At 32.2% G+C, this 25,671-nt stretch overlaps 2 protein-coding genes and 1 non-coding gene across 3 annotated transcripts; all 3 read left to right on the top strand.

Moving 5' to 3' along the window:
- Positions 1-674: 674 nt before the first annotated feature.
- Positions 675-24,295, top strand: Smp_126360 (hypothetical protein; the record flags this gene model as incomplete). The annotated part of the gene is made up of 6 exons (XM_018800106.1): positions 675-684; positions 6,354-6,590; positions 11,799-12,077; positions 15,582-15,815; positions 20,702-21,445; positions 23,377-24,295. The coding sequence occupies 6 exons, from the start codon at positions 675-677 to the stop codon at positions 23,808-23,810; spliced, it is 1,938 nt and encodes a 645-aa protein (XP_018653953.1). The 3' UTR covers positions 23,811-24,295.
- Positions 14,726-15,136, top strand: Smp_190530 (hypothetical protein; the record flags this gene model as incomplete). Its single annotated transcript, XM_018800107.1, has 1 exon — positions 14,726-15,136. The coding sequence occupies one exon, from the start codon at positions 14,726-14,728 to the stop codon at positions 15,134-15,136; it is 411 nt and encodes a 136-aa protein (XP_018653954.1).
- Positions 20,418-20,488, top strand: Smp_tRNA_01268_Pseudo_TTG.1.1. The gene has a single exon. It is a non-coding gene (tRNA).
- Positions 24,296-25,671: the final 1,376 nt, after the last annotated feature.

The following is a 25,671-nucleotide window of genomic DNA, read 5'->3' as shown; positions in this document are numbered from 1 at the left end:
CAAATTACTAGAATCAAATAGCCTGAATCATCGACATTTAGATAAAAATTTATTTCGACCAAGAATTGAATATTACTAACAAGAATGTAAGCCCATGTACACTTTCATGTTCATGTGCATGTATTTTGTCTGCTTGTATTTATACAACGAAGTAAATAACTGTACTGGGATTATGTTTAAACCATAATTCGTATAGGATAATAAAAAGTACTATTCTTAGTTGGTACACACTGTTCTTACACATAATTTATAGGGTGTATATATATAGTAACCACGGCAAAAAAGAAAAGTTAATAATTGAACATTACTCTCTTCTCTGTTGTTTATAATCAACATTATTATTATTATTATTGTTATCTATGAATAGCGCATACGTAAATAGATTTATTTATACAGTGTGCATAAATAAACAGAAAGCAAAAAGTATTTCAGTTTCTTTCATTTTTTGCAAAGGTTAAAGTAATAGTAATATGTTACTTTGTAACAAACATAAACATCATTACGTAATCTTAGTTCAATATTCAATGGTTCGTATATTTTTGTATCTGAGGTTGTTCAACTTGTTTTATCAAAGTAAATCATAGTAATAGTAAATTAATTATTATTTTCTTCCGTGATTGAGATCGATGAATGATCTAGATTGCGTTCCACAGCGATATATATCTTGATGTAGGATGGCTAAAGGTGATCAGTGGAAAGCTGCGTGACTAAAATAAATACTGGGAGAAACTTGTTAGTAATCCTAATAGAAAATAATCAAGAAATTGACGCTACTCTCAAAATTCAAACTCAAATTATTTATGCTCAATTTATTCAAATGTGCAGCTTTATCTTATCATATCTCGGAGACAAATTGAATAACTACCTAATGGAAATGTCTTGAAAACAATTATATTACATAACAAGTTATGCAACATAGTTGTGTACAAGAAATTTTCATTAGGTGGTTATTCAGTGTGTCTCTGAGATACGATGGGGTAATTGACGAATAGTTTAAATAGAAACTTAATCTTTTTCATCATTGGACTAATGATTTAAGCATTGTTAGAAGATACTAAAAATGTTATCTCATTTCCTCCCGGTCACCAGTCAAGCAGATAACTATAGGAGATATATTGGTGTGGCTAACTGAAATATACGAAACTAGAAGTTCAAATATTCAATGAAAATCTAATGTTGACAACTGAAGAGGTTTTAATGTTTCACTTCGACTTCCTTATTTGAGATTTGAAACTTATTTGTACCCTTGTGAATAGCCAATGATATTTCTAACAAGCATTATTTTAGCCTTAAGATAACGCACAGAGTAGACTAACTTTAGCTAGACAACCAATGTGAACCAGGAACCATTGTATTACTGTTCTATCCAGGAATGTTACTCTTCAGAATTATGTTTGCACGACTTCTCTAGGTATTGTATTCATGTATTTGACAGTGACTAACTTTAAGACAAATACTGGAACTTCAAGTAAGAAGTGATGACAGATAGAGTCTAAACGTATAACAAATTAGATAGTTATCAACGATTAGAATAAATCATAGCTGCATAATATTAGGAGCTAAATAAGGCTGATATTCGGACAATTAAATGATGACACAGTGGTCAGAAGGTACCGTACTCACCGTCGGACTGGAGTGTCCTGAATAAGGTCTATAAAAGTTTATCTAGCGTTGTAAAAATATTGATTTAATAGTCAGTGATTTGTAGACTGTCAGAATAACCAGCTAACCCATAACATCTTTACTTTAATGAAAAATTAAGAACATCACTATGAAAGAGCAAACAAAACATTTACACATAACAGTGGGTGTGGTGGCAAAGTAACAAAACAAACAAACACATCTTGTTTCTTCATGTTCCCCACTGCCCTTCCATCAGTGCCACGTAGTGAGCTTAATGAAGATAATTACATACGCATATTTATGTAACAAAATACATCATTCCTTCGCTAACACAAATATTTGACCAAAAATTAGCAATGGTGTTTTGTGTGTGGTTAAAACGAAAAGAAAACCACAAATAAGAATTGTACATAGGCGGTAAAAAGTTTTATGCAATCTATCAGTTTGGTGATTCATCAAGTTAACATTCATGTACAAGTGTTTATATATATATATATATATATATATATATATATATGCATGTATGTATGTATGTGTGTATTATCCATGTAGTGTGTATGTATCTCTAATACAACTGAGTGTTGATATCCAATCCTCCCTTAATCAGATACCTTTTTCTCTAGACAAAACCTACGTAGTGAAAATCTAGTGTCTTAGGAAGTCAGTTCTTCAACTTCTTCAATAACTTCCTATGATCATGTATTTCTGATATGGACAAATGTCAGGCTATTGTAATCAAATAATTTGTGATGCAATTCTATACATATTTATGTATATACATAGGGGATAAAGATGATGAATAGGGATTTGAAAATGGAAATACATTAACATCTTATTATAAAAATAATTAACTGATAACAGTGAAACGGTAATTCAACTAAATTTTTAAGAAAAATGTTTACCTAAATTAATTTCTTTAAATCGCATCTACTCAAACTAATGTTAATCTTTGGGCAAACTTATGGAATAGAAAAGATTTGACTTCAACATCTATCAACAGTTTATCTACATAATCTTGTTTACAAGATGAAACTACTGTCTCTTTTGGTTCAGAAACACTGAACTGTTCGATCAACCTTAATGATCTTCTTTCAGTAAAAATTTAAAGTTGTGTGATGAGTCCAACTTGATGTGTAATATATGGATCCAACAGAGTTCGATAAATTTTTTTTGAACATTTTTAAAATATCATTTTTGTGTCATGAACTGGAAAAAAAGAGAGAACAGTATGTTTATGCATGGCTTGATTCTGCGAAGAAATTATATTCAGAGTTTAGTGTTAAGTTACATCAAGATCATGAACCGGTTGAATCCATGAAACACAAATTTTTTATATTCAGGACTTGTTATCTAGATGGATCTTTTAGCCTAATATATTGAATCTGAAATTCAAAGCTATCACTCATTTCTCTTTAAAAATACAAATATAACTTAATAGACAACTAATCTATGGTAATGATCTATTCTTAAATATTCATTGTGTATAAATAACTGTCGCATTCGAATAGAATTTCATATATGAAACTCCATTATGTCATCTTTTGACAGGAACAAATATGGAATGTAAATATGTGAAGATATCTAATGTTAAACCATATATCTAAGCTCCTTGTATATGTGTAAATTATTTTACAAAATGAATTTGCGAAACAATTATACATTTTTAAATTCACTTGGTATTTTTACTTGAATCTTCCCATTGATATTTAGGACTGCTTGTGAATTAAGACAATATGGGGGCAATATGCACAGCATGCACATATGTCCATAACAGACTGATCAATTGCAATGCTAAACATCAGTGGAAAGATTTGAGCAAACAATACCAAGTGGATTTAAACTACGCACCATTGCATAAGCAAGTGACTATCAGGACTCTGATGCTGAGTGGATAACGCGATGGCGTTTGAAGTGAATGGTATTGTGTTTGAGTTTCACAGTGAACATCAACTCTGAGATGTAGTTACATTCAGCTGACGAGTCCCAAATAAGTCGAAACGCGAGTCCTGGATTCCACTGCAAGCCACTATCTGTTTTCGCTTATAATTACAATTTTTGATGATGAATTAAACTTTTATTTTGATTCAAACTGTGAAGTATAGACTGAAACACTTGTTACACTGTAATGAACGAAATTCAGGTAGGGACAACAAATTTTTTATTATTTCATGCGAAATTGCAGAATATCTTCATAATATATGACAACCATAAACTGAATACTTCATGTACAAATTCCCATCGTTTTTCCTTTACATTCTGTACAATTCTTTCAGTTCACAATTTCTTTCTATTCTCTTCAATTCGATCTTCTTAGCCTTCTGTTGACAGGTTTTCCACTTCCAATTGGTGTTACACACTACTTATGTTTGTCGAAATGAGTAACATACACTACGACACTATTACTATTTCATTGTGATTACAATGAATACAAAGGTTAAACCCCAGTGTTTATTAAATGTAAGAATTGGAAATTACAATCAGATGAACATTGAATATACAGAAATGTTAACAAACCGTCAAACACCTTATAATATTTATGTGAACATTCCTCTACACAAAAATTTCATAGTCTTATCTCTCGAATGCTTACATCAGTTGATTTTCTTTCTAATAAGTACTCCATTACAATAATAAATGAGTCTAACTAACCAACAACTTACACTGAATACATCAGTCGTATCATAGTTTGATGACCGGTTGTTCAAAGTTACCTCACAATATTGTGTATGAATAACCTGTACAGTACTATTCAGTGTTTTAGAACAACGTATATAAACGAACAACAGTGCTTTCATTTAGATCCTCATCAGACTTTATTCAGGTACACAGTAATATTTATATGCATATACGAAATTGTTGAACTAATCAAGGTAGTTTATGAATCAGTGATACCAGTGGAACAGATAAACATAAATAAACATAATAAGTAAAAAGCACAAATTGGAAGTCTCATGAAAATGTACTAGTTGTGATAAGAATAATAAAGGCTTGAATTAATGTTACATAGTGGGAAATAAGTAAATAACTGACACTGAAATAACACTCACTTAAGAATTATACGATTGCGTTATAAGAAGTGCTCAGCTAATTGGACAGTGAAGTGTATATTTAAAAAAAAGGAGGGGGGGTAAACGAAAATAAACGAACAAAGAGTACGGAATGATAATAGTAAATGAAATCTTTTATCAAGGCTAATTCAGCCAAGGAAGAGATAAAAGTATTGCAGATTTCCTATAAATACAAAGACTTGGGCTGTTAGCTTGAATCCATATGGCTTCTGTTATGTAAGAGAGGAGATCGAATCTCACAATGAAAACTGGTAGGAATACGATACATCACTTTGAATGATCTACTTTTAATCACCACATGATCGTTAACGATCAAGTGTGATAGAAATAGCTGCTCTTACCAGATCGGGAGGGGGGTTTTCACTAACTCTGTGGCTCAGTTTTCTGGTTGTACCACCAATATAACTTTCTACATAGGAGCAGCTGAACACGTAGATAAACACGGATGTATGAAAACTAGATAACTTATACTCTAATCGAGGAATCTTCACAGATCAGCTAGAAAACTATAGGCAGAGGTTGGCTTCAATAAGTATCCTCTTCACTGAATGAATCAGTCTATCTTCTAGTACATCACTAGCTAAATCTTTGTTGAATTATAGCTTCAGGAATAGAGGTTTCTTACTAATCGTCAATGTGACTATTTTCTAGTTATTCATGTTCAGGTTTTTCCTCGGAAGACATTGTGTATAACCCATATCAATTAACATATTATAAACGAACTCTAGTTCTTTGCTTATGTCGTCTAAGCATATCTTCCTAGCTTTAACTGCAAGGCATCTAACCAGGTTTTGCCTGTAATAAATGGGTCATAAGCTAGAGAAATGTGTGGGAAAAACAGTTTTTATGCACAGTTCTACTGATAGAACCGTTTTTTTCTTGTTTTGCAAAAACGTCGAGGAAATGTAATTTGTTATCAAGTTCGTCCTCATATATAAATCTGATTTCTGAGCATATATTGTTAAACTGCTCTAAAAACATTTCTTTTCCAACGTTCTGATGGACGATAATGAAATTATCACCAATGTAACAACGATAAAGGTTAAGCGTGTCAATAACCTCCTACTAAACAATATCTCAAAGTTCGTAATTTTGTTAGTACTCACGGATGAGAAGCCCCAAACTAGGATGAGGCATCTCTCAAGTGTTCTCAAGTCGTCAGTATGATATTTCTGTTGATATCGCACTAATGAAACATAATTCCATATTGAATAATTTCTACAAAAACTCTATCTTGATCAGATTTTATATCCGTATTCAAGCAAAAAAATACTCTGGATTGATTTAAACTCATGAAATTTTGATAATTTCACTGTCCTTCCAATTGATTTATTCTACTGGATAAAATTAAAGACAAGACATAAAACCTTGGTATCTTACTGATTACAAATATGTTTTCTGCCAACATCAAATTCAATTACTGATAAAGTTTTAAAACCGAATTGACAGATTTTCACCATCATTGAACATTCAAATATCACTCTAATCATCATTCAATGGTCAATAATTCGTAAACATTCCATTGTTTTTGTTACATTTATAAGGAATGTACATATATATGTACAATGCAAGCACTCTAAATGTCTCGCAGTTACATTTAAGCTTAGAAAATTCATAGATGACTGCTTAATTATATATTGCTTTGTTCTTTTTATATTACAGAATTATTTGCTGTAAATATCAATGGAGCCAACACATATTCCAGTTCAAATGTACCAGGTGGTCTATCGGAATATTCTATTGATGATGATTTTATGCATATGCAACCAACATGTTTTCAAACTGATCCTGCACAACCTGATTTAAATGGTTATCATTGGTTAATAATTGATTTTGGTATTCATTTACAACATATAAAGGAAATACGACTTGCACCAAATCCATTTCACAAATATTTCGGTAAATTAAACCATCAATATTTCTAAAGAATAATTAATTTGTATAAAAAATGATATGTTTGACGAATTTCATAGTTTTTTTTTCGGGCACATAAGTCGACCTTCTATTGGATTTGATCACTGCATAATCAAGGTTAAAGTTGCTTTCTTTGGGATACAAAACCTTCATCTGATCTGATTAGGGATTTTCTGTTTGATTGTTAACCAGGTTGGTGCTACAGATCACCACATTCTTTGATGAGTACCTCCAAAATGCAAAAACATCCTCAGAAAAACATTTGGGTAAATAAACAAATCTCCGAAAATGTTTTCGTCATTGGTCGACATAACTTGAACAACACTTGAAACCCGGCAGCATTAAAGATGCTCTTCAATCCTAGTTTACAATTCCTCGATAATTTCAACTCAAAAACTTCAGGTCTTGCTCCGAGCACGATATGTTGATAATAATAAATCTGGAACTAATTATCCACATTTCCAACCTTAGTCAATCCTCGACACAGCCAAACACTTTTCCAACTTTCTCTTTCTTAATTTGAGTGAAATTAAAGTCAAAATTTTAAAGATCCTCCTTAAATCCAATCACAATTTGGTTTATATAAACCGTCCTTTTTACGGTTTACATACACCTGTAAGCTTTCTTGCAGCATACGCCGCTGACCGACAATGTAAAACATACTCTGTCCTAAGATTTCCTTATCAATTGTTACCAAGTACTATTCACTCTTTTCTTGTTTTCATCCATTTCCCAACACGATGTGTTCTTTGATAGGTCCCTTTTCACCTTACTTTCAGGATTCCAAGTTAGGGCTTGTCACGCCATGCAATTTGGTGTTCTACGCAATGTGCATCCTATTTGCAACCAGGGTCGCTTATTTATTTCCTCCTCAGATGAAAGCTGGTTTGTTCTCTCATAAAGTACTGTATTGCTGATGATATCTGGCGAACCGACATGGAGTATCTCGCATAAACAGCTGTTTATAAACACCAGTACCTTTTTGACAATGTTGGTAGTAGTTCTCCAAGTTTCAGGTTCGTACGACAGAATCTTCTCGACGTTAGTATTGAACATTCTGATTGTGGTGTTGATTGACAGATGTTTTGAGTCCGAGATGTTTTTCGCCTAGAAGAATAGTGCGCCCACTTTGTCAGTCTGTGCCTTCACAACTGCATGTGGTCACGCTTGTTTGTCAATGATGTTACACAGCTATGCGAGAGTTTCCACTTCTTCCAGGGCTTCTCAATCCATCAAGTGTGATTTGGTTGGTATTCGCTGTGTTGTGATTTAGGATCTTGCTTATTCCGTTGTGTATGTGGAGGCCCACTGGTGCATCGGCTGCTGCTACAATGTCTGTCTTCACCTACATTTGTTGTTGTGAATGGGATAGAAAATCTATATCATCTGTGAAGTCCAAATCATCGAGCTGTATCCAAACTGTTTACTGTATCTCATATATATATATATATATACATATATATATATATATATATATATATCACTCATATGCAAGGCGCTGCAATAGTTTTGTAATAACTGCATTATTTACATGAATCGTTGAATATAAGACTTCGTTAGATTTGATTTCGAATTCAATCATTATCAGTTTGTGTTAATGTGCTAATTACATAAATCAGTCATTCAGTTTCAAAAATATTTCCTGATTAATAGTATGGGATTACACTCACAGCATGTAGTTTTATAACTAACTAACCATAAGTTTATTTAGAACATTAAATTTTCAATGAAGATTTTCTGAAAACAATATTTTCGAAGTTCTATTTGCGCAAGTAAACTTTTCAAAATGGATTTCTATACGATTCCTGTTGAAACAATACGTATAATTGTATGCCACAAATTGAAAAGATGCTTACATGTCCATATGTTTGTTTTTTTCCTTAGTAACTCGAATAAAGACGATATATCCTGGTGTTAAATATCTGTAGACCACCCAAATTTAAATTTTACGTCCGATAATGAAAACCCTAAAAAATGTACCAAAAAAAATATAAACACAAACTACAAAACAATTAACATAACTAAGTTTGACACTGATTTTCAGACACCTGATGATGATGATGATGATGATGATGATGATGTAATAATAATAATATTACTCTAAGAAATTTAGTTAACTAATTTTTCACATCATCTATGAATATGGTAATGCTATTATTAAGCATGAGATCGAAAACCTACCGTTTCTGAACGAATTTCTTTTTTAAAATATGAGGTATAGTACATTTGTTTTAAATGATTGCACGATAGCATGAGAGGTATAAAAAATAAACTGTGACAACATTAGGCTGTCTCATTAAATTCTGCATATATTTAATTTGTATTATGATGAAAAATTTGTGAAACCTCGGTAATTGCAGTAGGAACTAATGAGTTCCATGAAAACATGCATCTTTCCATTTGTTTACTAACTTGAAACAGATATGTCGGTAGTTCCTGGGTGTACAGTACACTTAGCAGTTGTAATCAATAAGTAAACATTTAAGCTGTCATGAAGGAAATCGGTTGCTGCAGATTATGTATATCCATTTCTCATTCCTTCCTTTATATAATAAGTTTTGATAATAAATCAATTTTTTAATTCTGAATTTCATTCGTCTATTACAAATTATATTCTCTACCCTGAGCACCTTTTCTACCATTGATAACATTGATTTAAATCATTAGGTTTTTCACTTGTCAATTTCTTATCATTGATGAGAATGGAAATCTCAGCGGTCTCTACAAAGCCTCAATGATAATAATAATCAAGGGTATGATAGGCGATTAGATAAACTATAGATGATTACCTGAGCTCTAATGAGAAGCCGTGACAATTTGAGTTCAACCTTGTTGAGTGTGGGACCATTATTCACCACTGAAAATGAAAGATGGCTGCACGATGTAACAAATTATCTGAACTTAGATATATAAACTACTGGATTCTAACTCATCGGTTTAACATTAAGCGCTCTCAACGAGAACTGAAAGTTGAGAGTCCGGTCACCAGTGGTTTCGTGGATCCTTACTGTTGAGGAATTCTCTACTAGGATAAAATGATTGTCCAGTGCTTTCTGGTTTTTTAGTGACTGTTTAACTGTCAGCTCGTGATGTGAAATGTAATCATGAAATGTGATCATCTCGATAAACCCTTTGAGGTAATCTTATGATTGTACTGATGTGAAATACTACAACTTGGGTAATGGACACGTGAATGACTGATGCAACAAAGTCTGGTTAAAAAATTAAAACCAAATTACAAAACTTTTGAAGTCGTTCATTCTTCGAATTCATGAAAATATGGTGCATATTGTATGTTCCATTATTAATATCTTTATTATATTTCGATATATAGTCGTTATTTACTTTTACACATGAATTGGACCGTTTATATTAAATGCCATATACAACAAACACTTATCTACTTCAATTAAAAATGAGAAAATTGTAGAGGTACACAAATATCACAAGTCAAGATGTGGTATCAATGTTTGCTGACGATATCGATATTATTACTATTTTCTTACCCTTATAAGCAATAGGTTTCACATTACTATCTCCTAGTGACCTTTAAGATTGGTGCATAATCATGACTGCAATTCCTAAATCTTGTGATTATTGAACTGTTACCAAATGGTAAATTCCTCTATCAAGTGAAAATATGAATGAAGAAAGAACCATAACAGTAGCAGAGTAATACACATTCATTCATTTGATAAATTCTTTTTAGCTACCTACAACCTAGAAAAAATGGAAGTGATAATTTGTTAAAAACGATAAGTGTGCATACTTAAAATTCCCTTCAAAGATAAGTTGTCATCCATGGGAATTAATCAAATAGGCCATAAATATCAAACAGTAACAAGCAATTTATTTTTGTGTTGGTCGTTTGAATTTTTCTATTGATGTTTTAGACTACAATTGATCAGTCTCTTATTGGCACATATTCATCCTGTGCGGATTGCCTCGATAGTACCTTAAGTCGCGATCATTATAAACAGAGATGGATGGTAGCTAATGGTGGGACCCAAGACACGCATTTTGTCCTATTTAGGAATGGTAATCTGGATGTTCCTGAATCCCAAAGATGATGTTCTCTCCAGGACTCAAGCACAGTACCGTTTGCTTCAAACACCTTCATGTTATCGACTTACCTACTAGGTCTGATCTGCTGAGATTAATCAATTGCAGTCCTAAACATCAGTGGAAAGACTTAAACAAACAAAACCAAGTGGTTTTAAACTACATCCCATTGCATAAGCAAGTGGCTATCAGGACTCAGTTGCTGAGTGGATAATGCGATGGCGTTTGAAGCGAACGGTATTGTGTTTGAATCTCATAATGAACATCAAATCTGAGATGCAGGTACATTCAGCTGACGAGTCCCAAATGGGATGAAACGCGCATCATAGATTCAGCTGCTAGCGGCAATCCGTCTTTCAGCATAATAACAAGCAATGTTTACATGTCAGTATGGGCTCGTGGCAATTGTTGAATTTCGTTAGTTTCCCATAGCAGTCTGAACAAGATTGGTTTAGAATTTTACTGTTTATACGGTTGATTATTAATTATATTAACTAATATAACAATTTCAGCTGGGTTAAATACGAAGTACTTGGAAACTGTTAATTTTGCTTTAATTTTATGTTCTGAAAATAAGTTCTAAGTACGACTGAACAAAGTTATAACCGTAGGCTATTTTGCTGACTATCAACATAAACTACTGAGATTAAGATGAAATCCATTGCAAGTGTCCTTTTGGTGAAGAAATATTTAAATATGGCTCTTTGTTATATGTTGAATGAGAAGATCCAAGAAGTGAAAAGTGTTACTATTTTCATACCTTATTGTACATCGTATTCTGAGGTATGCTTTTTTGAGAAGATCCAGGATATAGAAATCATATTCTTAGTTACTAAATACGTTGTAAATGTCATCAACATACGTGAACTATTTTGTCCTCTCATCAACTATCGGCTTCATATTTATCTACTCTAGGTCCTCTTTATGTGTATTATTCTATCATTTCCGATTACAGACATTCATTATCTTTATTTCCGTACAGTAATTTTATTCATGATTGGCAAATAGACACCACACAATTGCTAGGAATAATGTTGTCTCGCTATCTTTATATGTCTTTATTGTATTCAGCCTAATAACATGTTGAGCGTTATCATCCCTTTATTTTTGATGAATATTTTATTTTTAAAGCTACAAAACTCTCAAATATTGATGTATTTCTTATACAAAGTGGTGAATCATTGGAAACCGATGAAATGTTAGCATCATTAAGACAAACAAATCACAGAACATCAAAACAGATTATGTGGAATTCAAAAGGCATTAAATTTTGTCAGTCAACAGGTAATATTACAGCTGGTACTCGTGCTGCTACAATAGAATGTCCTCAAGAAATGGATGCAAAGTGGTTAGCATTACGTAGAACAGATGAATTGGAAATTTGCCTTATCAGTGTTTATGTAAAGAAAGGTTGGTTAAAAATGATTTTGTGATTATTTTATTAGTAGTTATTCGATTTTTTCCATGTTGTTCGGTTAATGATTTGTAGCAAATATATTTATCTAGTCCTTAGTTCCTGATCAAATTCCACCTATCGAGTTACAGTGTGATCACTCAACTTACAAGATTTTAAACACTCAATCACTGGTGAATGTCAGCTAGTATGAAACTTAGTTCCAGAGTTTGTTGTAGACCTCTTCCACTCATCTAGTATGTATAGACTTTCTCTTCAAATCGTTTTTGATCTCTTTCAATATACTAACCATTCTATTTTAAGTGGTAAAATGGCTGTAAAATAGGATTTTAATTTACCTTTAGAATAAGTTACTATTTAAATATGTTAACACTCAAAATTTTAATGATAGATACTTAGGATCAAGAGCAGCTCTGACTTCATAAGACAGGCAGAACAACCTATACAATAACCCTATTCTGGTGTTAGCTACACCATAGGAGTGGGGTAAAAGAAGACCGAGCTTTACAACAAAGTACAAAACAGGGCAGCCTAAAAGAATACGGATCAACTACATGACAATAATAATTGTTGTAGTAGTAACCTTATCATGTAGTAATGATAATAATATTGATTTGATTCGACCCTCAGGATACCTGGTTTACTTATTTACATACTTACTTATGCCTGTTACCCCTCCTGTAGAAACATGGGTCGCCCACCAGCTTATTGCATGAAAAATTTGCACATAAGGTGAATTTATTCAGGTTTAAAACACACCACTATGAAGCTAAAATTTACTACAGTATTGCGTCAAAGCTTCCAAATTTTCTAAAGATGATATTTTTTCTCTAAGATTTTACTTTTGATTTAATGACTGTAGTCAAATGTTAATTAAAATGCTGGAAAGACTTTCAAAATATATTTATTGGATTGTCCACTACGGTATTGACAAACTACTTTATGAAAGTAGTGTAGTGAACAAGAACACGGGTGGGGACAATCGAAAGTATTGGACACGAACGTTACAGACTATCTCACTAAAATCTGATAATCATACAGTAAACAGTTAATTTGCGAAATAGCAATCAATTGTCTCAATATTGACTATTCCTTCTGTATATATCAGTTCATCTTCTCTGATTTCATTGTTCATGCATTTTCATACCCATTGCGTTTCGTTTCAGTTCTTTCCTTATCGATCTTCTGCCAAAATACATTCTATGCCTGACCATCATTATATACTACTTATGTGGATATAAGTAACCCACACCACAGTATGAATTAAATTATGTTAAAACAGTTTTGTATTAATTTAAAAGAACTTTCGTCGAAATTTGATCAAAAATTTACACAGTATTTAGACGCCAAGTTGATATGAGACATTGAAGGGAAAGAATGTATCTGTAAAATCTTAACGACTGAATTTACATTCTTCCGCTTTAGTTGTGGATTAATATCAACAAGACAACATATTATGTTAACATGGTGAAATCTTTCATTTAAACTTTTCTAGAGCGCTAAGTATTTTGTAGTTGATCCATAAACGATGAAACTCGAAATCTTGTATTCATTCTTTGATATTTATCATTCCTCGTAACATATATATTTCAATAAATGTTGAAGAAACTGTAAAATGTAATTGAAAATCATGTACTGTTACTAAAAGTTTTATGTATTTTATCTCATTTCAAAAGTAGTGTTTTATGTAAACCATTTTATTTTATAGTTGGTAATGGGTATGAATTGAATTTAATTGAGTTATCATGAGGAAAGGAACATCGTAAAGCCTAGTGGGCCCTTCTGGAGAAGAGTGCTACACCGAAGCACGGCACAACTACCTGGGTGGGATAGCTGTTTTTGCACTGCTTACGCAGAACCATTACATAACACTCACATTCGGCTTTTTTTATTATATTTTAATTTTAGGCAGACTCATATTTTTACCATCCTTTTGAACCCACAATAGTTATGCAATGACTCTTTGTAGCATTTGTAATCATTTGTGGGTATAGGTAGAGTGGTTGATTAGGCCGATCTCCACCACCCACATTACCACTCATGTTAGTACATGGGATGGTTGTCATGATCCAGGAGGCAGGACTAGGATGTGTGAGTCGGATTTTGCCTCCCATAATGAGGAAACAACGAGTATTATTCAATCGTTTCTTCTTAATATAGAATTCTTTAATAGTGTAAGCCTTTGATTTTAATTTATTTTCCTGTGGCATGTTAATATCTAACTGGATCGTATTAAATATATTGCACAAATATGTTATATCTCATATCAATCTACAAATTTTCTAAAACATAATTCATTGTTTTGAATTTTGAAGTCAACACAGATTTCTTTATAAAAGATGTGGTGCACAATTATCACAAAGCATTTAATACTAAACAATATACATTTAGACTTCTATTCAATAATTGGTCCGATGGTGAAGTGAACCAATAAAAGAGAGAATAGAGAATTGTGTTTCAATTGAATATGGATTTGAAATAACTAGCATATAACTGCTACTGAATCGATTCGAACAATCTTGAATATGAGATAATACATTTCGAACACTAAATACTTACAATTAGAAGTAAATTTTCTATGGGACAAATTAAAGTAGGTTCTAAAACCTAATAAATTGGTATAAATTCTGACAACCATAATTTAATGTTTTACGATACTTTAGCTTATGAAGAATGCTTCATACAGTATTCAACAGAAGAACAAAAAATATGGCCTAGTTTATCAGGTCAACCATTTAGTTTTATACGCCATTTGTCAAAATCAGCCTGTCGTGCTGGATGTTCAATCAATAAAAATTGTCAAGCTATACGCTATAGAAAAATAAAACATACTGGAGTCTGTGAACAAATACGTGATGTTATACTTTCAGAAGATCATACAAGTGTCATTCCAGATGAGAGGAATCCAGTTTTACATGATTCTTTACTAAATTGTGAACCAGAGAATTGTATGATTGAATTAAACAAATGTCACTTAGGTAAGTTGATGAATTTGTGTTTATTATTGAATACGCATAAGTATAATTTCACAATGATAATTAAGTTCCTCTGTTGAATGTCTTCCCATCAAAAACTGTTTTATTAAAATCTTTTGATGTACAATAAAATATATCTCCTATACTGGTGATGTTTTATTCTATCAAATTAAATATAGGTTTACTAGTTGAGTTCATGAGTCATTTGAAGCTAGACCACCATGGAAAACTTGGAAGCAGTGGATGGCCGTTTCGTCCTAGTGTGGGACTCCTCATTACTGAGGATCCACGATCCCGAGCACTCTTGAGGAGTACCACACTGGCAAGAAACGGCAGTCCAGTGCTTCCAGGTTTTTCATGGTGGTCTAGCTTCAATCGACTCATGAACTCAACTATTAAATTACTATAATATCCACAAAACCTTTTTCTGATAATAAATATACGTTGAGTCACATTTTTTTCACCGAATATCACATTGAAAAAACTGATTCCATATATATTTCTTTTCTTTTCCTGGACACTTAGGTAGATTAGAAGAATTACATCAAGTTAGACAATCTGAAGAAAATGACACCATAACATCAGTCTCTAATTTGAACAATGAAACAAATAATTTACAGAGTGAGAATAAATTCTCATTATGGAAAATTGCATCGAATCTACAAAAGACTAAGGCTGATAATTCAAATGAATCAAAATCTGAATTCTTATATTCTATTCAAATGGATGGTTATTTATATTGTAGTAAAGCTGTTTGTGGTAAGTGTTTGAATTAATCTAACATTAAAATACGTTATTTCTGTAATGAGTATTATATATGAGGAAATATATTAATTTTTAGCCTGAATACATATAATAAATGATACTTTGAATTCCGCTCCTACCACCCATACTTGGAGAATTTAAAAGTATCACTAACCTTCAAGCCAGGGGTACAAAAAACTTTCTTTTAGTTGTATTTTATTGTATAAAGTGCTGGTAATATGTAGAATGATAGTGAAAGCTTTTCAAATAAGCCATCTAGCTTATGGAACATTCTTTGAATAGTTTTTTTCTGCTTAGCGTTTTTTAGCGAGTTAGCTTTCTACGGGATGGGGTCGTTAACTCTATACCCAACCCTCCTTCTTTACCTGAGCTTGGGACTGGCAGTAGCTCCCGGAGGGTGCTACAGGCGGAGGTAGCTTATGGAACATAATACAACTAAATTTCATCCTCAAAAGTTGTCAATATATTCCATCGCATAAATCAGTACATGAAAAATAAATTATGATTGAGCTAAACAACATTTTTGTCTAGTCCTATTTTGTTTCAACGAGGCCAATCTCAGTTTTTGCATTCTAATAATTGATTAAAGAGCCCCATCATATTAAAAGACTAATATTTGAACGAAGAATATTCTTTTCGATAAATTTTCTCCAGGTTCTACAATTATATATCCAAATTAATAGTCCGATAAATGGTCAGGTTTAAGGTAAAGTACATTGTTTACAGTTAAAGCATGTGAATTTAGAATTGTCAAACAAAACAGAATAAAATTGTTAGTGTTGATCTGACTCATATGGAATGAGTGTTAACTTGAATCAGCTTATATGTTAAGTGAGATTTTAGGATCCATGGTCCGAATAAATATAGGTCAGATGGGGTACTTTGCCCTTAATTTAGCCATTTATCGGATTAGTAATTTGGATATATAATCGTAGAACCTGAAGAGAATTTCTCGAAAAGAATATTCTTCGTTCATACATTAGTCTTCTAATGATTGAGTTGGCTTTTTTGTTAAATTTCCTCAAGAATTTTGTATCAAAACTAATCCAGATATATTTCATGATTCTCACTTGTCAGGGTTTAAATCTTCTAAGTGTTGTATTATGGACTGCGGCTAGTCAATTTATTCTTTTTCGATTTTTAACATTAGGCACTATCAAAACTTTGCCTACAAAAGGTCTGTGACCTAATGGCACTATCAAGACAATTTTTTAGCATCAAAATATGCTAAAAGAGAAAATAATTAAAATTCAGTCTTTTACATGACCAACAGAAAGATTCAAATTTTTGAAAGCGGAATTAAGATTCAACTCATTGAATAACCCAGTGACTTTCTGTAATTTGTAGCTAAGTGGACAGAAAGGTACTGGGTTCCAGTCTGAATATAAACAACACTGGGATGTAAATACATTAAGCTGATGAGTCGTGAACAGGCCGAAACTCACGTCCTGGATTCCAGTGTTAACCACTATCAAAACATTACTTTAAAAATTCTATTATTTCGCTTTGGGTGATTTTTAGTAAAACATATACAGTGTATTTACAGCTTATTAAATTTATAGTCATCATAACCATTTCAGTTAAAATTATCAGTCAATGTTGAATAACAGAAAAATGTTACTACGTAAGTTTGTTTGAATACACTTTCCTCCCCCGAAAAAACATAAAAATTCCTATCGAAAGCAATACACTTGAGATAGTTTTACAACAAATAAGTTATAGGATAAATATTATGAGGGAAAAATATAGCTGGGAGATAGATTTGATTTCTTTTAAAGTCAGTATCTGGGATATTTTGAAACTACTTAACAAAAAAGCAACAGTATAAACAAAGAACCTAAACCGTCATAAGTATACTATTAATAATGGTTTGTAGTTTTTCACAGTTTATGTTTAGTACTGAAAATGACCAGTCGTTTTTGCCATATGAATTTCCTGAGTAAATTGGTTTGATATAGAATTATGTCCCAATTTGTATCAATTTGGCATGTGTCCATCATTAGAAAACAGGACGTGAGTTTCATCCAATTTGGGATTGGTCAGGTGAACATAACTGGACCTTAGTTTTATTGTTCACACTGTGAATGAAACTATCAGTGGTTAATATAACCTTCAAAATCATTTAATAAATAAACTGTTGATCTCTATTCATTACAATCTAAAGTTTCATAAGTTATTCTGAATCCATAAATACTGTTTACTCATAACCATTTGATTGATATTGACTTTTGTAGAGTGATGAGAGTTCGTAAGAACCGACTAAAAAACCACTTCTTCCTCCAGTTTGTTTGCCGGCTTTAGAAGCATTTTTATGTAGTGTGGATTTGTACCCTTAGTTTCATTTAATAGATAATGAGGTCTCACATAACAAACTGACATGATTATACAACAGCTACGAAGTCTAAGGGTCCGAAGTCCAGTCTTTCCTGAGATTGTGGATAGGCACAACGGAAGAGTCCCATACTAGAATGAAATAACTGTATAGTACTTCTTGGCTTTCAGTGGTCGTTTGACCAGGGTCAGTCAATGATATGAAACTGAGCATTCAATAGCCCCCACAACACTATAATATCAATTTAACGTAATGAGTGATCGTCGGATTAATTTACACAAGAAAACAAAATACAGAACTAAAAATAGGAGCACAAATTAGAATATCCGACAAACTTAGATATCAGACAAACTTAGAAAAAGAATCGAAATTCGTTATGTATATTTAACGAAATGGTAAACTTGTAAATATCAATTAAATATGACATTTCACACTGAGATTTCTTCAAATCAATCAAGTTTTACACTGTATAATTTAATGGACATGTCATTCTTCATGCTGAATAATGGTTACTGTCATTTGAATATGTTATTATGAATGAATATAATTCGATAAAGTAGCATCAAATGTGTTGAGATTTCCCTTAAAACTATTCATATTGCTTACGAGTTTTCTTACTACGTTATTATTTGTCAAATGATCAAATGGATTTCATAATAATGAACAGAAAAACTTTATCAGAAGGGGATTTGTGGAGATTTTAGTAATTTTATAGTTGAAATCATGAACCAATTGAAGCTAGACTACCATGGATAACCTGAAAGCACTGAACGGTCGTTTCTTCCTATTGTGGGACTCCTCAGCAGTGCTCATCCACGATCCCGCCTCGCGAGATTTGAACACAGGACCTATCAGTCTCACGCGCGAGCGCTTAATCACTAGAAAGACTTCAGACAGTAAAAACTAGCTGATAGTTGAATGGACAAGGCAACATACAAGTTATCTGTGTCATTTAATTGCTTTGTGTTTTCTTTGTGCAGTGCATATTGTTGACACTAGTATAAGATCAGCAGATTGTAAAAGTTAAAAAAACATACACAGAAGGTACATGTACTAGTTAGAATATTTTTATGATCATTGATCTTTGAAATCTCGTGACTTCAACATATAAAACGTTTAATTGTGTAACAACTATGTTCTATATTCTTTATATTATTTGATAAGCAGTAAGTTTAAGTATATACGCATTAGTATACTTCAAAAGAATATAGATGTCTATGAAAACTAATCTATTGACAAACAGACTAGGAAACAACTTATTAAAGGAAATCATATACTCAAATAATTTGATAAACAAAACAAAACAGCCTCCATTCAGATAAACCCGTAACCACAAATTTGGGTTAACACATGCATACATTTATTGATGTGAAATTATTACTATTTTAATAGCTTACTTTCTTAATCAATGAATAAACAATTGAGATTCCATATTAACTCTTGAAGATTCAGTCACTTATTAACAAGACATGTTTCTCAATTTAAAGGACACCTATATTTGTTTCTCTGATATTCATAGTCGTGTTTTCTAACAATGAGATCAAATATTTGCAATGTTTACTGTTACCAAAACCTATGATCAATCTTTTAATTACTCTTGAGAGTATGGTCTCAATACTGACTTTCAGTCACAAGCTTTAGTATATCCGGATTGTGTCCAGAAATGGACTCTGAGATACTTAATTTATCTTGTCTTGAACTTTTCAGTTTGATGTACCTTCATCCAAGTCTTGATGCTCACAAGAAAACTCCAACCTAATACCTGTCACCTTAAACTACAATGTGCTAATAACCAAGCTATTGAGTTCAGACAGTTACTGACTTGTTCAATACGTAATATATCCCATTCTGAAAATTAACCCTAAGATCTACGTACATTCAGTTGTAAAGTTTCAAATAAAAAGAAATGCCAATCTTAGATTCAACTGTTAGCCATAATCCAAATAAGATCAAATAATTGAACACTAATCTAACCAAGTTGATCTTATTTTGCATTATAGATCTGAAGTCTTAAGGAAATTGAAAACTTCAACAACTCAAAATGAATCAAACAATTATTGACTGATATAAGAACTTTCGTCTGAATTAAAGAGAATAATTTCACAGTATTTGGGCGCCGAGTTGATGTAAGACATTAAATAGGAATAATATATTTGTAAGATCTCAGCGAAGTGAATTTGAAGTAAATCCAACGTTTCGACTGAATTTTAATCACTCAGTATTGTTTGTTTGAATCTTCCCATTGATGTTTACGACTGAAACTGGTCAGTAGCTGAGTGGATAACGCTATGGCGTTTGAAGCGAAAGGTACTGGATTCGAGTCCCAGAGTGAACATCAACTCTGAGATGCGGGTGCATCCAGCTACCGAGTCCCAAATAGGACGAAACGCGCGTCAAACTGGATTCTACTGTTAGCCACTATCCATCTTTTTTCTTACAATGAATTTTAATCATTTGAAACCACATTCTTATTCACTATCTACAAACTCTAATAATCCATTTCATTTCTTTTATTCTATTACGATTTGTTTCCTTTCATAAACAATAGATACATTGAAAATTTATTCAATGGATAAGAATAATGAGGCGATTCTTTGCGGTGAAATCGATTCACTTATTGTGTCACATTTAAATAAATATTATCTATTCTGTCAAAATAATTATCCATTGGATAAATTAAAGTTTATCCGTTTAGAGTGGAATAATATGGGTAGAGAGAAGGCGGGTTATTTATATGTGAATATTACACAAATGTTTGTTAGGATAACAAAAAATACAAAATTATTCAATGTGACTTTAAATTCGAATATTATTCCAATGACAACTGAATCAAATATGATTGGTACAAAGAATATGCAGTTTGTTACTGAACAACAGTCTAATCAACATTTTGTAGAGGTGAAAGAGTATGATAGAAATGAACAATATACAACTGAACAATATAAAGAACAATTCAACGAGTTGGAAAATGAAAAGGAAGAAGACGAAGTAAAAGAACAACACAACCTTCAAGAAACAGAACTACTTCAACAATACTATCAACATGAAAAAGGAGAATTAGATGAAAAAAGAGGAAGTGAAAAATCAGAAACCCTATATCATAAAGATCCGTATACGGATGAAGAAGAACAATATACTGAAATGGAAGAAGCTAGTATCCTTAATGAAGAAAATAGTCATTCAGCTAACTGGTTGAATACAAATACTGATTACACAGAAAATGAAGAAGATGAATATGATACGTCGACACTGGAATCATTTGATGATCAAACAGTAGAAGGCGACCTAACATGCAAGTTTTCCTAGTTTAATTACAATTTAGAAAAGATGTATATCAGGAACCGACGTTAACTAAAGAATTACTGAATATCAAGCGTAATTAGGACGTTTAGCGATATTTGGGGGTAGTCTGGATGAAACCCAGAACCTAAGTTCCATTCCAGCTGGGTTTGATCGTTAAGATGTACTCGTAGTGTTAAGGGTGGAATTCGAACCTAGGTCACCCAGCCTCGAAGTCTACAGCATTACCCTTGGACTTAAATATCAAAACCGATTAACCACTGGTTAGTAACCAATGTTACGCTCGTCTAATCCCTTATACTAATCGGATTCTATCAATCATCAAGCATATTTAGAACTATTTGGTTACTAATTGATTTTGCACATTTTATACATCCTATGCCCGGAAAGTTGTCCTTCAATTAGTTTGAAAACCGCTCATCACTAACAATTAATAAGCGTTTCCAAAAAAAGGACATTGTGCACATTTGTCCTTTTATAATTCACATTCGAAATAGATTTATACGCTAGTTAAATAGATTGTTAAATAAACTAAACTAAAATTTAAAAAGAAGCTTCCAATTTGAATATAACTAATGATAAAACAGTCGTCATGCTGATTAGCTTCAATTAATAGTGACATAAAATTCAAATACTAATTTGATAAATATGTAATCGTTTCGCTTAATGCATAAGGAGACACAATTTCATCACTGATAAATCATTTTGATACATTTTCCTAATTGTCATACTGGATGCGATTACAGATTGGACTTGAAATAATCAGATACAGGACTTCATATATATCCAGATAAGGATTTAGAAGCTCATCGCCATTTACATTATTTTTATATTCGTTGTGCAATAAAACAGTTTAAAAAGCTGAATATCACATCTGCTTTAATTTCACACTTTATAACACTACTGATTTGAATAGCTAGATTATAACAATAAATGGCGGTGGTTAGTGGCATATCAATCTAATGATACATTTATTTTTGAAGTAGTCTTCACTATGAGATGAAATTAAATAGACCAATCAAATCGATCTGTAGCTGGTCAAGGATTGCAAACGAACTCATCGAACTATACGAAATATGACAGACTATCTTATATTGTGAAATTAACTACAATTTTATTTCCCTTCCGATTGTACTTACTGTTTAATACTTGTCTCGTTAAGTTCATGTTCTGTTCTATACCTGGTTTTCGATCTAACGGTCAGACTACCGAGTGACTGTGTGTTTCATTCCATCAAGTATTGTGATAGATTGTTTAATATTAGCAAGTGATCAATTCATTTATTTCTCTGTTATACCAGAACTGTAGAAAACTATCTTAATAATATGTAACTAGATTTGAGAAAAAGTTCCTTAAATTATGCATTAATAATCCATGACCTGGTAGAACTTAACTATGCTGTTCGTTAGAAAGACAGCTAACCTACAGTACTAATCGGTAGTTACTCAATATTACAAATCTACTAAAGTTAAAAATATATACTAATGAATTATAGATTGGTACTCTAAGATGTCATATATGCAGTCAGGTAGGACGTTTCTTGGTTCGACTCCGAGTCGTTTTCTTGATGAACACTGCTGAAAAATCTCTAACTACGATGAAACAGTTATTTTTTATTCCATAAACAGTTTGGAGAGATTGTTTTACTTATAGAAAGTTCTTATCACGGAATAACATTAGCTGGAGAAATTGCTATTTAGAGTTTCCCAGTTTTTAAACGATCCTTTAGTTAATATTTGTATGTGACTAAATCCAATTTCAAATTGAGCAAACCCCACAAACCTCGTGATCTAATAGTGGCAGATCTACCTTTAAGGTATCCTCAATTAATCGATAATGAAATGAACACAATCTTTAAATCAAATTACAATATAAATATTTATCGACAGTAACATCCCTGTTTCTTTTTAAATATTATTTTAGATGCAACAGAAAACGAGTCGAATATACAAATGACGCACATTCATGATAAACATAATATGCCGCCCAAACAAAATTACTTAACTGTAACAACCACTGAATCTTATGAAGTTGTAGAACATACTGAGACCATTGATAATGTCGTTACCGATTCATGGGCTCTTCAACCAGACTCACATAAAGACTTAGACAAAAATGTAAATAATTATCGAAACAAAAATATCACGTCAACAAAGCTAGGTGTACGTGAAGTGAGAAGAGAAAAAGACCATGACAATTTACAAATAACTGGACAGCACCATCGTAATTTAGAAAAGAAATCACTTCAAACAGCTCAAGTTCATGAGCCTCCGAAAAATAACTCCTCCTTATCATGTAGACATCAATTTATTCTGACTTTTGCAATTACATTTCTTATATTTCGAAAGATCTGGTGAATTTCGTCGAGGAAAATAGAGTGAAGTAACATTGTTTTGTAACAAAATTTGAGAATATCCATTGTATAACATTTTCAAATTGAAATGAGGTTATCTATATTTTTTTTGTTTGGAAATAGGAACATAATGGTTTTATCAAAAGATCACTTCATTATTCCATAGGGGAACTTTTCATATAACTTTCTTTATCAGGACTTGCCTTATTCTCTTCTAAACACAAGTCTATATTAATTATTTGACTTCAAAAGATAATGAACACGATCACGAGTTCAGTTGCACTTGATACAGCCTTTTGTTCTTTCAAATTTTTGATTGCAAAATACAGGGATTTAGGCCATTTTTATAAATGATGATTGACTATTTGTCGCTTACTTATCGGCTTTTTGTTTTATTATTAAGCGAGACCCTATGAAGGTCAGTTATTTCGAAAGTTTTTTCTCTTTTCATTATGCAAATTACCTAAAAGCTTAACTTAAATTTCCTTTAACATTATCGTTCTCTTTTTTAATATACACTAAAGTGATGAAAACATAAAGTGTATTCACACCCGTGAGTTTTCTAAAGAGACATGATGAATATCACATACCTGCGGATGGTTATAAATATAATGTCCCCAGCTCGCTTAATAAATTGGGAGCTATCGGTCCCATCGCCAGTTATAAATAGTGTTGTTATGTTATTTAAACATTGAACCCGAATTATCAAAAGACTTCAGAGTATTAGGAGTGTTTAAGGTTAAGTGGATAACAACCGCTCAGACATCTAGCAAGTGGTAGGAGATAATAAAAGCTAATCATTTTAAACAATTCCATCTGTAAGTATTTACAATCTCAGTTGAAGACAGATTTTGGAATAATAACCTATAACATACTTGTTAGTGGAAACAAATCAGTTTTAATTAATTAGTTAACGAATAGCAAATGATAGAGATAATCTTTACGACTGTATATGAGGGAGGTGGTACGAGATATTTTATATTTTGTACACATAGTTTGGAATTCACTGCATATGTCGAAGTTTTATGTGCTTTTTAGGTCTCTAGATGCACATTTAGCGTACATTGTATGATTATAACTTCGCATTCATTTTGTTTCGTAAGCTGCTGCCAGTACACTGTCAGTATACTGTTTATAACTCAAAACAACTGTCTTAACAAGTTAAATAGAAAAACAAACTGTTTCAGTTTTAGAACGTGCACACTTTTAGTGCACTGAAAATCAAATACAGCAGAGTGATCCTGGACAAACGAATTTAAATGATTCTTCATTCAATTGATGAAGCATGAAATATTATAACTGCAAAAAAAACAATCAGTTTCAAAAATATTTTTAGGGATTTCTTTTAATCCTCTGGATAAACAACTCTTGGACAACAAGATAGTGCTAGAACTAAGATTTAAATGCTTCGAGAAAAGAATGATAGTTTCTACTTTTATCGGACTGCATACTAGTAGATGATAGACGATTATATAATAATCTACATAATATCATATGCGATTATTTTGGGAATTCGCTCTGATAATCATGGAAGCTTATTCCTGATCAACTTCAATAAGTATTCGCAGATTAAACCTGAAAGTAGTTGCTTACAATGCAGACAGTACTTGCTTATCAAACAAAAGTACGCGTCACATTCTGTGCTTACTAGGATATCTCATATAGCACTCTCGTAGTCCTATTATTGTGATTGAGATAGTGCTTTGGTAGACTATAGTCTTTTAGACCTTTGATTAATACGAAGAAGTACTTACGTTTTGATAAAGAGGATTATTACTCAAATTCCAGCCTATGATGATGTTCAACCCACCTAATCACCAGACACAGTTAACACAAATAAGAGAATAACAAGAGAGACAGTAGAA

Source organism: Schistosoma mansoni, chromosome W (assembly GCF_000237925.1).
Source record: "Schistosoma mansoni strain Puerto Rico chromosome W, complete genome".
In the NCBI taxonomy this organism is placed as follows: Eukaryota; Metazoa; Platyhelminthes; class Trematoda; order Strigeidida; family Schistosomatidae; genus Schistosoma; species Schistosoma mansoni.
This window is presented reverse-complemented; position numbering and strand designations above follow the sequence as displayed.